At 43.7% G+C, this 13,317-nt stretch overlaps 1 protein-coding gene across 1 annotated transcript in view; it reads left to right on the plus strand.

Moving 5' to 3' along the window:
- The window catches only part of TEKT5 (tektin 5), a 63,513-nt gene that overhangs the window by 8,281 nt on the left and 41,915 nt on the right, over nt 1-13,317 (plus strand). The window contains exons 4-5 of the mRNA XM_077828996.1: nt 5,203-5,346; nt 11,781-12,003. Of these exons, the coding sequence (XP_077685122.1) occupies nt 5,203-5,346; nt 11,781-12,003 (367 nt within the window). The remainder of the gene's footprint in view (nt 1-5,202; nt 5,347-11,780; nt 12,004-13,317) is intronic.

The following is a 13,317-nucleotide window of genomic DNA, read 5'->3' on the forward strand; positions in this document are numbered from 1 at the left end:
GGTGACTGGGCAACAAAATGGCAGATGAAATTCAATGTTGATAAATGAAAAATAACGCACATTGGAAAACATCCTAACTATATATACCCAAAACGATGGGGTCTAAATTAGTTGTTCTTATTCAAGAAAGATCTTGGTGTGATTGTGGATAGTTCTCTGAAAACATCCACTCAGTGTGCAGCAGCAGACAAAAAAGCTAGAAAAATGTTAGGAACCCTTAGGAAAAGGATAGATAAGAGTACAGAATATATCATAATGCCACTGTATAAAGCCAGGGTAAACCCATACCTTGAATATTGTGTGCAGTCCTAGTCACATCTCAAAAAAGACATTGTGGTAGAGCACTGGCTTTGCTTCGGGGGCTCCTGCACTTCTAGGCAGTTAGGGTTTGCCTCAGAGGTGTGCTGTGACCCTCAGTGTAGCCTCTCTCCCCTCCTAGAGGCAAGGGTTACAGCTTACTGAATCACCTTCATCATCGGCCAGTCAACAGGTTTGGTGTAAGAACCCTCTTTAGTCCCTGTCTTCCTTCTCATGGAGCATTTGTGTAGTGTGGGAGTTGAGGGGAACCCGAGCACGCTGTCTTCTCCGGGTTCCAGCCCAGAGACACTAATTGGCAGCAGAAACAGGTAGTTTTCCTATACAACCGGAACAATAGCCCTTCCCTGGGCTACTTCCCTAAACGGCCCCTCCTAGGTACCTGACCACACTTGTTCTTCCAGGTCTTTTACTGTGCACCTTCTTTCTCCCAGTCTTCCCACAACACACCTTCCTACTCCCAGCTGCTACCAGCCAGCCTCTCTGAGGGGGCTTCCTTTTAAACTAGTCCCAGCTGGTTCTAAATGAGCATCAGGTGATCTGATTAGCCTGTTTCCTTTGGTTGCTTCTAATCAATTCTTAACTGGTTCCAGGTGTCTTATGGAGTCTACCTGACTTAATTGCTTCTAGCACCTTCCTGACGCCCCTGCCCTGGTCACTCAGGAAACAGAAAACTATTCATCCAGTGTGTTTTCCTTCTACCAGACTCCTGCCTCTAGCTGGTCTGGGTCTGTCACATATCCCTCCCCCCAGCTCAACACCGAGGGTTTAGGCAGCTTTGGACACCATACAGTGCACACGTGACAAACTATCGGCATCACCGTGGTGGCTCCCTGCTCTGTGTTGCATGTGAAACTGGAAAGGTTGGAGGGAGAACCACCTGGTTACCCTGGAGTTCTTCTCCGTGTTTTGCTGCATCCATTGAAGAGGGGCATGATCAGTTACAAGGACAAATCTATGCCTGAGCAGGTAGTAATGTAACACTTCCATGGCGATCTGCTCAAACAGAACTTTGATAATCGGTAGGGGTACCAAAGGGGGGTCTTAGATGTGGACGAGGGCTATACAATTGACTTTTGGGACAGGAGATGCAGTACCAATGGACCTCCTCATGTACCCCCAGCCAGAAGAACCTGTGCAAGATTCGCATCTGGGTTTTCTCCACCCCCAGGTGTCCTCCAAAAAGGTGACTGTGGACAAGATTTAATATTGCCCTCTGGTGTTTCCAGAGTACTAGGGGCTGGTGTACCTCTTCTTCTGCATGCGCACGACCCGGTACAGGAGGTCCTTCTTGATTATGAAGTATGGCCCAGGCCCTCGAGTTTTTCCCCCACTATGGGTACCCCATCTATCTTGGCCACCTCCTTCCTGGCGCTCTCATACCTTGAGTCCTCCACCTGGTCCCATCCAAAAGTCACCCTCCCAGGACTTATCAGCTGGAACTCTGAGAGGGATCTTCTTCTACCCCCTTGGCTGGCTCTGTGTGTGTGTGTGTGTGTGTGTGTGTGTGTATGGGTGGGGGCGGGAGTGTTGGAACCAGTTTCTGAACCTTCCTGCATCTCAGGGTCCTTCCTTTTAGTAGCCCGTGTCTGCCCGTCTACACAGGTGGCCTTTTGTCCTTGTAGCAGGATTCGGGTACCCAACGCCTTGGCAGCCCTTCTTTCCCTTTTGGTCTTCTAGCCTCCCCCGGGGACAGGGAATAGTTCCTGGGATACTTCCATGAACACTGGGGGAAGAACATTCTACTGTGTAGGCCTCCCTCAGTTCGGGGAGTTCCTCTTCCTCAAACCCCTCGAGTGGGAGCAAACCCAGTTTCCAAACCCAGGAAAATCTCTTCCAATGAGCATGGGATAAGGGAGGTGTGGGACCACCCCTACTTTCACCCGAGTGACATTTCCCTGAATTTCTAGCTTTACTGGTATGATGGGGTAGTAGTGGTCACGGAGTGTGAGGGAGTCCAGGGCCTGCCCCCCTCTTCCTGGGATTCACTGTGACTATCAGCCAGCCAGTAAAACAGAAGGTTTACTGGACAACAGGAACACAGTCTAAAACAGAGCTTGTGAGTATACCCAGGACCCCTCAGTCAAGTCCTTCTGGGGGAGCAGGGAGCTTAGACCCCAGCCCTGGGGTTCCCTGCGTTCCACCACCCAGCATCAAACTGAAACTAACCCCTCCAGCAGGTTCTCTCCTACAGCCTCTGTCCACATTCCCGGGCAGAGGTGTTACCTCCTCCTCCCCCCCGGCTCAGGTTGCAGGCTCTCAGGTCTCCCATTCCCAGTGAAACTCCCCTACCACATTCCCAGGTCAACACTCCCCCCTCCCTGCTGCATCACAGTAGCTAACAGTCCCACGGACACGTTACCCCTGTACATTTAGCCTGTGTTAACAGGCTGCGCTTTACTAGTTTACCTGAGATCAGGGTGATAGCACTCCTGGAATCTGCGAGCGCCACGGTTTCTACCCCATCCACTTTTACCGGCCTTGTATATTTGTGTGGGGTGACTGAAGGTTGAGGAGGGAGCATGGGCCACTCCAGACCCTGAGATTACACTGCGTGGGCTCTTCAAGGTTGGGGCACTGGGCCATTATGTGACCTAGGTCCCCACTCCCATTAACACCTATAATTACTTCTCCTGTCCCGTGGGTTAGGAGGTTTAGCCTTGGGGTTTCCCCACCCAATCCATTCCCATCCTCCTAGATTCCCATCTGGTCTTCAGCTTCCCTCTTCTTCCACCTAGGGGTCCTTGGGTGTCTGGTCACCTGAACCTCTGGGGTTGGCGTTGGTCTCCTGCCTCGTACAGGGCCTTCCCTAGGTAGATGGGTCAATTTCCTGGCCTTCAATCATCTCTCTACCAGCACGATTGTTTCGTTGTAGGTGGACGGGTTGTGCTGGCCTACCCCACACACAAAGGTCTGGTGGGAGTCTCTGCATAAATTGGTCTATGCATTGCCATCCCCTGTATCCAAGTAGCCCCCTGCTGGGCTGCCGTGGCTTGTACCAGAGCTTTCACCAATTCCTCCATTGCGGTGAGCGCACACTGACCCTAAAAAACCCCCCTGAAACCAACTCTCCAGTCCACCTTCCTCCCCTTTTCTTTTCCTTCCTTCCCCCCCCCCACCACGCTGCAACCAAGAATCACACTTATGGCACCAGCTTTGCCTCAGGGGGTCCTGTGCTCTAGGCAGTTAGGGTTTGCCTCAGGGGGTTGCTGTGACGTTCAGTGTAGCCTCTCTCCCCTCCTAGAGGCAAGGGTTACAGCTTACTGAGTCACCTTCATCATCAGTCAGTCAATGGGTTCAGTGTAAGAACCCTCTTTAGTCCCTATCTTCTTTCTCAGGGAGCATTTGTGCAGGAGGTTGGGGGAGGATTTTGGGGGTTTCCAGCCCAGGGACCCTAATTGGTAGCAGAAACAGGCAGTTTTCCTATGCTACCAGAGCTTTAGCCCTTCCCAGGGCTACTTTCCCGAACAGCCCATCCTAACACCCTCCTTGGTACCTGAGTACACTTGTTCTCCCGGGTCTCTTACTGCACATCTTCTTTCTCCCAGTCTTCCCACAACACACCTTCCTACTCCCAGCTGCTACCAGCCAGCCTCTCTGAAGGGGATTACTTTTAAACTAGTCCCAGGCAGTTCTAAATGGGCTTCAGGTGATCTGATTAGCCTGTTTCCTTTGATTGCTTCTAATCAGATTTTAACTGGTTCCAGGTGTCTTATGGGGTCTGCCTGAGTTACTTGCTTCTAGCACCTTCCTGACTGTTGTGGTAGCCCCTGCCCTGGTCACTCAGGAAACAGAAAACTATTCATCCAGTGTCCGGTGTGTTTTCCTTCTACCCGACTCCGGCAACAAAAGTGATTGGGTATATGGTACAGCTTCCAAACAAGGAAAGATTAAAAAGACAAAAAGAAAAGGAGTACTTGTGGCACCTTAGAGACTAACCAATTTATTTGAGCATAAGCTTTCGTGAGCTACAGCTCAGAGTATGCATCCGATGAAGTGAGCTGTAGGCCACGAAAGCTTATGCTCAAATAAATTGGTTAGTCTCTAAGGTGCCACAAGTACTCCTTTTCTTTTTGCAAATACAGACTAACACGGCTGTTACTCTGAAACCAACCATTAAAAAGACAGGGTCTGTTCATCTTAGAAAAGACATGAATAAGGGGGAATATGATAGAGGTCTATAAAATCATGAATGGTGTGGAGAAAGTGAAAAAGGAAGTGTTATTCACCCCTTCACATAACACAACAGCCAAGGATCACCCAGTGAAATTAATAGGCAGCAGATTTAAAACAAACATAAGGAAGTACTTCACACAATGCATAGTCAACCTTGTACTCATTGCTAGGGGATGTTGTGAAGGTCAAAGGTATAACTGGGTTCAAAGAAGTAAGTTCATGGAGGAAAGGTCCATCAGTGGCTATTAGCAAAGATGGTCAGGGACGCAATCGTGTGTTCTTCCTGGGTGTCCCTAAGTGTCTGACTTCCAGGAGCTTAGACTCAATGACAGGGGATGGATCACTTGATAATTTCCCTGTTCTGTTCATTCCCTTTGAAGCACCTGGCATTGGCCACTGTCGGAAGATGGTATACTGGGCTAGATTGACCATTGGTTTGATCCACTATGGCCATTCTTATGTTCTTATGGGGGAGAGAATATGCCATAACTACCACTTCCCTAAACATGCTCTCTATCCCAATTGTCAGTGCAATAAGCTCATGCTGTCCATGCCACTATGCAGAGGCCAATGGACTGTAGGATCAGGTGGGCAGAAGTCAGGCTATACAGGACTGAAATGAAAGGAACCAGTTAATCTGTAAGCAATGCCAAAGTAAATGTGCTGATTAAAGATGAATTATATTTTAATGTAAGAACTTGCTCTTTGCAGTATCAACAGAGATGCACAGCATGCACTAGAGAGAGATCTTTCTGACAAAAATTCAGCACATTTTATTGATGAGAAGTGTTATAACCTGAGGAACACATCGGACAGCATCAGCTTCTATCATGGAGTGGAAAAAATAGATGGAACGTAAGTATGAATAGTTATTGTACTCTATTGTACTCTTATTGTACCTTATATGCCATCATGCCATATCTCTGGGGCAGATTCCGGTGCATGCCTTAATGTGCATCAGGGTCTCTCCTCTTCTTTAAGAAGTTATATAGAAAGAAAAAGAAATGGCCTTTTCCTTAAGATTGCACATTTTGCCTTGGAGACCTTCCATTACCCTCAGTTATTACCTGCTTTTTATTTATTCCTTCATAAGCCTCAGGGTAGATCTACGCTACAACAAAATACAGGCAGCTGGCCTGTGTCAGCTGACTCAGGCTCATGGGTCTCAGGCTGCAGTACAATTAAATTACAGTGTAGACATTTGGACTCGGACTGGTTCCTGGGCTCTTGGACTCCGCAAGGGGGGAGGGTCTACACTGTAGCACTTCAGCATAGATGCTACCTACACCGATGGGAGGGTTTTCCTGTTGGTATAGTTAATCCACCTCCCTGAGAAATGGTAGCTAGGTCAACGGAAGAATTCTTTTGTTGACCTAGTGCTGTCTACACTGGGATTTAGGTCATTTTAACCACACCGCTTAGGGGTGTGGGGTTTTTACACCCCTGAGTGACGTCGCTGAGTTGACCTAACTTTGTAGTGTTACCACACCTACAACTGGATCTAGCTCCCTCTGGAGTTTATCAACACCCTTCAGTCATCTGGTGAAGGGAAGATTAAATATTTACCAATAATCGGCGACACCACCAGGTTTTGCTGGCAAGGCCCCTTTGAAAGCAGAGGTGGCCCAATGAGGAGCTGAATCCCATTTACCTTCAACTCTGTCTCCACATATTTGAAACTCTTTGTTTCTTTTTAAAGAACATTATTTGAACAAGTAATTGTCATGAAAGCCCGGTCAACATTATTCTTGGAGACGTGTGGGAAGTTGGTCATCTCTGGTGCCTGTACATAACTTAGCCTGTAGTGAGTTTTATCTTCCAGCTAGAAATGTCCTTTAAAGCCGTGGGAATCTTCGCATGGATTCATGCAGGTTTTCCCCCACTGTTTGATTCATAAATATTTGCACCCTTCAATTAAAAAAACAAACAAAAATCAAAGTAAAATTCCTCTCTAACTGCAAAGTGTGATGTGATTTGGTTCAAAACCATGCAAACACACACCAAACTTTGTACTACAAGGTTCCATAAAATAGCCCAGGGTTACTTGAGAATTAGGTCTCTGGGTTTGTCAAATTTTTTTAAAGCTTTCCATTAAATTGGTAGCATTGAGAAAGTTCGGCATAGCTCGACCTTTATTTTCTGGATTTAGATTTTCAAAAGCTAATTTAAAAAAAACCAACCCTGGCACTAGTCAGTTAACGAGAAAACTACCGATGACTGAAGAGAATCTGTCCTGAGGGTAGCCTTAGATGTAATGGAAAGACCTACATCTGGCTTAAAAACTACAGGAATAAAATAACTTCATGCAACAGAGGGCAGTGTTTGTTGTGCTAAAGACATATTAGCTGCCTGGTAGAGATCACTTTGCAATGCAGCATTACTTCTGATGCTGAGTCTACTTCATACTTACAAATGAGAGGTAGCACTACCTGCAGATGTCTGCTCATGGGGGAAGAAGTAAGACTGAAGAGATAATATCTTGCACCGGATCAACTTATGTTGGTGAGAGAGTCTATTTATTTAAATAAAAGGAAAAGGAGTACTTGTGGCACCTTATTTAAATAGTGCTTTTCATAAGGGATCACACTTACTACTGAAATGCAGGCATCTCTGGGGTGGAACTTGGCAATCATTCCACTGGCTCTAGCAACACGACACATGCTGGGAACTGGAGGTGAACAAGAATATTCTAGCTAACTGAGGTAAAAACATCCAGTGGGTAAGTTTTTTATACTCTTGTTACCATATAGCCATTTTCCTTGTATGCCCCCATGTTATCCACAGCAATGCCATTTTCCATTAACATGTGATTGAAATTACATCACAGTCAAGCATACCTGTTCCATTCAGGAGCATAGCAGATGTATTCTACCTGAACCATTCAGCACAGTCCACCAGATAAATTATAGGCTGGGGAAATAGTGTTATGAACCAATTACGATATTCCGTCAAGAATAAGACCTTCTAGGAAAATTGTTTTTATTATAATTCCATCAGAGCACAAAAGAAGACAAAGTGCACAGAGATGATCCAGATCGGTAGCTGCAGGCAGGGTTGGCTCCAACAAGCATGGTTTTTAACCTATAAACTTATGCATCTAGCATGCTGATTTATGCATTATACTGTGATGTCATACTGTGTGACAGAAGCTTTTCAGGACAACTGCATAAATAAAAGTGTGGCATTTGGGTGGTTTAGTTTTCAGTGACAAGAGCTGCCAGGTCTCCTGGCTTTGTAAATTTATTATTTCAGATCTGAAAGAGAGAAACCCCAGGAAAACCATAAAATATCTATTGAGAAAACAAAAATGGACAGGATTGTCTTTTTTCCCCCCTTCAGCTGTTAACATTTAGCCCTAGTTTGCAGCTAAAACATTAAAGAAAAAAATAAGACTAGAACTCTAGCAATAATGAACAGTTCTTCAAGTGGTTAGATTCAAAGATGTCTTTAGAGGGAAGCTTGGGGTAGAGGAAGGTAGATCCAAACTCAAACAGAAGCTTGACTTGGCATTTCAGTTTAGTCATGAAGATCTTTGTTCATTTTTGTAAAATTTGAACATTTTTGTTTTGACGGAGACAAGATCAAGTAGGCTCCAGAGAGCATTAAATAAATGAATTTAACTAACTCAAAGGAAGGCAGTGGTGCAGTTCCACTTTGTAGGGTGTGTCCTTTGTAATGCTGCCACATCCAGGCTAGCTTTCTGTGTTTACCTTTCCATAACAGCCTTTAACATTTGCAGTTGTACTCTTACTGAGTAGTTAGCAGGATGAGTGGTAACTGTCTGTGCAGCAGTGTTAGCTCTGCACCTTTCCAGCTTTTATGCCTTGTTGGTGCCTTATTTTTCTTGTTGGATTTTCTTTAATTAAGCTAACTGTGGTTTTCCACAAAAGGATCTAGCTGCATCATTCCAATCACCCTGTAACTGCAAGGGATTCTTATCAATTTTCATTTGACAAGGGGAATGAATCATTGTCATATTTCGGGAGAAGTCAGAGGAAGGAGGTGCAACTAATCCCCTTGCTGAGAAGCTAATGCTGAAAACACATGAGATCAGAAAAGTAATGGTGTGGGAGAGAGAACTGGTTGACATGGCTCCTAACACACATTTACAATGGGGGTATAGGGAGGTCACGATCCAAATGAAGGGGTGAGCCTGTTGAAAATCCACAGCTGCAGGGTATAGGAGGTTTGGATACTGAAAGTCAACCTACAATCTTGTTTTGACTTATCCCTCACACACCTATGATTTTTGGCGGGAAGCCATGCCAGTATCTACACACATCATCTGGACACAACCTCCCACGAATTCTAAATACACATGTTTGCAGCGACATCTGGTCAGAAGAACTCAGCTGGAACTGTATTCTGTTGGATTATGCAGTTCTGATGATATACAAACATTTTGTGAACGCCGGTCATTTTAGTCATAATTTAATTTTTGAAGAAAACCTGGGGAAAAAGAATTCCAACAGTGTTGAAATGTCCTATATTGACAGTCTCAGAATGAAACATTTCAGTCTTTCATTTTAAAATATTTCACTTCACATTTTTAAATTTTGTATTATATTATAATTAGTACAAAACAAAAATGCATGAAACATTTTAATAGTTTTGAAATGAGGTTTTGATCAACCTGAAAATAATTTTTGTGGGGAATTTTTCTTCATGGAGAATTTTGAAATTTCAGGTTTTGTGCCTATTTGGAATGACATCAAATTTCAAAATCTCATGTCCTTTCTGAGAGAGAACTTCTGTCCTCCATATAGCTCTATTTGCAGCACACAGAGCTTGGGAAGGGCTGAGACTGCACAATTTAGATCCAGATCCACACAAAGCCAGAGTTTGGTGATGTATTAATTTGGGATTATGGTTCATACTGTTCTGAAGATACAAACCAGCTGTGAAGTTTTGACATAAAACCAAACCTCCCTAAAGTTTGGGCAAGTACAGTATACTGCAAAAGGAATGTTAATGGGTGCCTGAACATTGGCTCTAAGCAGTCCCATCTACACTTCCACTCAACCTATTTATCGGCTTTTCTCTGGCAGTCACTGTATTATCCAAGTACCTCACCAATACTACCAAATTTCTCCTTAGTACCCTTGTGAGTTAGGCAAGTGGTGCTCTCAAATTGGGCTTGTCAGCCAGAAGTGGATTCTGCAGAAGTCTTATGTGTACGTATACCATGATGCAGTTTGGATTGACGGTTGCCAAGGTTTTATCTCCATTTTACATATGGGGAATTGAGGCACAGGGGGAATTAAGTGAGTTGTCCAAGACCACACAGAAAGACTGGGGCAGAGGTGGGAATTGGAGCCAGTTCTTCTGAATCCCAGTTCAGGGCCTTAAGCACAATACTCTTGTTCCTCCTCCAACTCCAGTCTATGTATAGCAATTGCAGACTACCGCAGGCATTGGAAGCATGTAGGATGCCCTACAGGAATACAAGCACACAATCATTCATTTCTCTCTCCTTCCCAACAACTCATTGATTCCCCTGAATCACAGGTCAGGCTGAGTCAGGTAGTGCCTGGCTCCTGCATCCAAACGTGACCTATAACCCTTTGCACTAGTTGCAGCAGTGCTGCAGGGTGGCACTGCACTAGTGAGCACAAGGTTTCAGGGACCTGAGGTGAGAGATCAGAAACACTGTTAAAGAGGGGGATAAGTCAGCAGAAACTCTATGACTGAAAAAGAAGTTGGAGGCTACCCTCTTGTTGCATAACCAGTGCTATTCCAGGAGCAAAGTCTCTTAGCCCTGTTCTACACTGGGCGGGGGGATCGATCTAAGTTACTAAGTTACTCAACTTCAACTACATGAATAACGTAGCTGAAGTCAAGACACTTAGATCGACTTATCATGGTATCTTCACTGTGGTGAGTCGACTGCTGCCACTCCCCCGTCAACTCTGCCTGCACCTCTCATGGCGGTGGAGTACAGGAGTCGATGGAAGAACGCTCGGGGATCGATTTATCGTGTCTAGACTAGACGCGATAAATCGACCCCCGCTGGATTGATCGCTGCCCGCCGATCTGGCGGGTAGTGTAGACATACCCTTAGATGTGGTGCTTTGGGGAAAGGAGGGGCTACTTCACCTATGCACACCACCAACTCCTCCTACAGGCATTCAAAAAAGACTGAAATGCAAAAGGTCACAGAACTAGTTGTTTCACTAAAATGTAGTCTTCAAATCTGTCCCTCCTAAAATAATTACCAGGGGAGAAAAAGACCTTATACTTTGTCTGAGATACTTTAATGGCATGTTGGGTGGGGGAATCAAAATCAGATTCTTTGTGCTGGACAAAATATGCCAAGTGCCAACTCAAATACACCGAGCATGAACTCAGATCGCCCTATACACTTGTTAAAGAGCAGGATAGGCATATAACGTTGACATATGTGCCTGATGTTGAAAAATTGTAATTTTGTGCTTAAGTATATGGAGGAAATTATGTAAGAACAGGTCATTCTTTAAAAAGCAAAACAAAAAGAAACTTAGCCTGGTAATGAAGCCAGATGCAATGAGACCTTAGATTGCCTGTCTTACAAGTGTTAACTGGAAAAAGGAAGATTTGTCTGTGGGATTAATGTAAATCACTTAACTTCCTGAAAGTTGGATAAATTTTCCATTCCTCCTCCTCCTGCTGCCTGAACTAGTTTTACATCCTTCTTTCCCTTTATTCTGACCTGTTTCAAACTTGTACATCTCTGGTGGTGCGCTCAATGAATATAAATCCTTTGTATGTCAGCCACTTTCATACACATTTATACTTCTACAAGACAATTAATCTCTAAAGATGGTTCTTTGGCACTAAGGTACATCAGACAATGGATAACTGTCATTGGCTTGAGAATCTTACAAAATGGCTGTGCACTTTTTTTAACTGATATCTACTCCAAAACCCAAGAAAGCTATAGGAACACTGTATCCGATGAAGTGAGCTGTAGCTCACGAAAGCTCATGCTCAAATAAATTGGTTAGTCTCTAAGGTGCCACAAGTACTCCTTTTCTTTTTGCGAAGACAGACTAACACGGCTGTTACTCTGAAAACTGTAAAAGCAGTAGCTCTTCTGAAAGTTTGTTCAAAATTGAAAACATTTTTCTGTTTCTCCTGCACAAACTGGTTCCAGTGTGGAACGATAAGATAATGGAATGAGCCCCCCAAGTTAGCTCATGCATTTAAGTGTTTAATTCATTAAGTGCTTTGCAGTTGTGGTAATTGAATGCAAGCCTCATTTCGGCTGAGGACTTCATCTTTTCCTCTCAGTTCAAATTGTTTTCTTCCAGAGTTTCAGTTCCTGAGACATGGGCAAAGTTCAGTGATGACAATATCAGGCACTCTCAGAATGCACGGGCCAACTCCATCAAGCTCCGTGAAGAAACAGAAAACACACTGGAGAATGTATCTGAGGAAATGTGGAAGCAATTTACTGATACCAACTTGGCCTTTACCAATCGCATTGCTGAAATAGCTGATACAAAGAACAAACTACAAACACACCTTGCTAAGGTAAGAAAATGACTGCAGAAGTAATAGGGGTTGGAAGCTACAAGGTATATGATTCAGGACAGAAAGAACCAGAGTTTTAATTGGTGAGGTAAATATTCAACTAAAAGCACCTTTGTTTGCACATTACTAAATAGCTTTACTAATGTTCTCCAAATGGGATCACAAGTTGCATTTAGAGCCATAAGAAGAGCTGTTATTACGCATAGCAGCAAAATAAGATTTTACTGCACCACAAAGCCATAATGCAAAACGTGCCTCAGGAGATACACTATGATGCTGCTTGAAGCTGGAATGTCAGAGGAAGGAGGAGGAGTAAGAAAGTGACTTAAGCACTGCCTCTTTTTGCTAATTGACATTAATTAAAAAATGCAAGCAAATGTTAGGTATTTTAGGACCGTAAGGATTTCAAGGCCCCTGACAGAGTACATATTTTTGAACAGCCTTTGTTTGATTAATATTTTGCTTTGTTTTTTTGTTCATGGTGCATTAACCTTGGAGACAAATCAAACAGAAAGTACCAAAAATCCTACAAGCAGCAGCATGCCTCAATTTTGGAAGAAGGGGAAGATTTTAATATTGCATATTTATTTTAAAGCAACAAGGGGAAAGCCCACACATAACATTTATTTTAACTTAAGTATTTTTAAATTTTAATTATGAATTTTCATTAATCTAGTTCAGGGAAAACTGAGAATTCTGGACAGGCAAAACCAGTGCCCATGTGGGCTTTTTAACTTTGCAGATTTCTTTCATTTTATAACCGGGACTAGTAAAACAGGCGGAAGAAGATTATGGATGACAGACCAAGGTTAGCCCTCTAGCCACATACTTTTCTTATCCTGAAGACCTTTCTGCACCCATAATTCCAATTGCCAGGTGCAATGATTGTGAGATCAACCCATTTTTATTTTCTTCTGCAAGGCAAGTCACCCTTGACTTACAGAAGCTCCCCCAAGGCCTTCATGCTATCTCATTTAGTTCCAGACTCTCAGAGCTCTTACATTGACCTGAATTATTTAATCCTTCACTCTTTCATTAATAATTTAGCACACAAAGTTAATAATTTAAGTGAGCAATAAATCCTCATTAAAAGAGACTTCTTGAATTTATGCAAAGGAAAAACAGATTATGTAATAGCTAGCAGAGAAGTTTCATTTTTCTGTGCAGGAATCTTTTTTGGTTGTTTTATTGGCAACAATAACAAAATCTGCATTATTGTTTAGGGTCAAGCTTTCCAGGGGCCTGAAGTGGTTTGTAAATTGTAGCTGCAAAAACACAAACTTGCAGCACATATGCCAAACAAACTGGGTAGAG

This window comes from Eretmochelys imbricata, chromosome 10, assembly GCF_965152235.1.
Source record: "Eretmochelys imbricata isolate rEreImb1 chromosome 10, rEreImb1.hap1, whole genome shotgun sequence".
Classification (NCBI taxonomy): domain Eukaryota; kingdom Metazoa; phylum Chordata; order Testudines; family Cheloniidae; genus Eretmochelys; species Eretmochelys imbricata.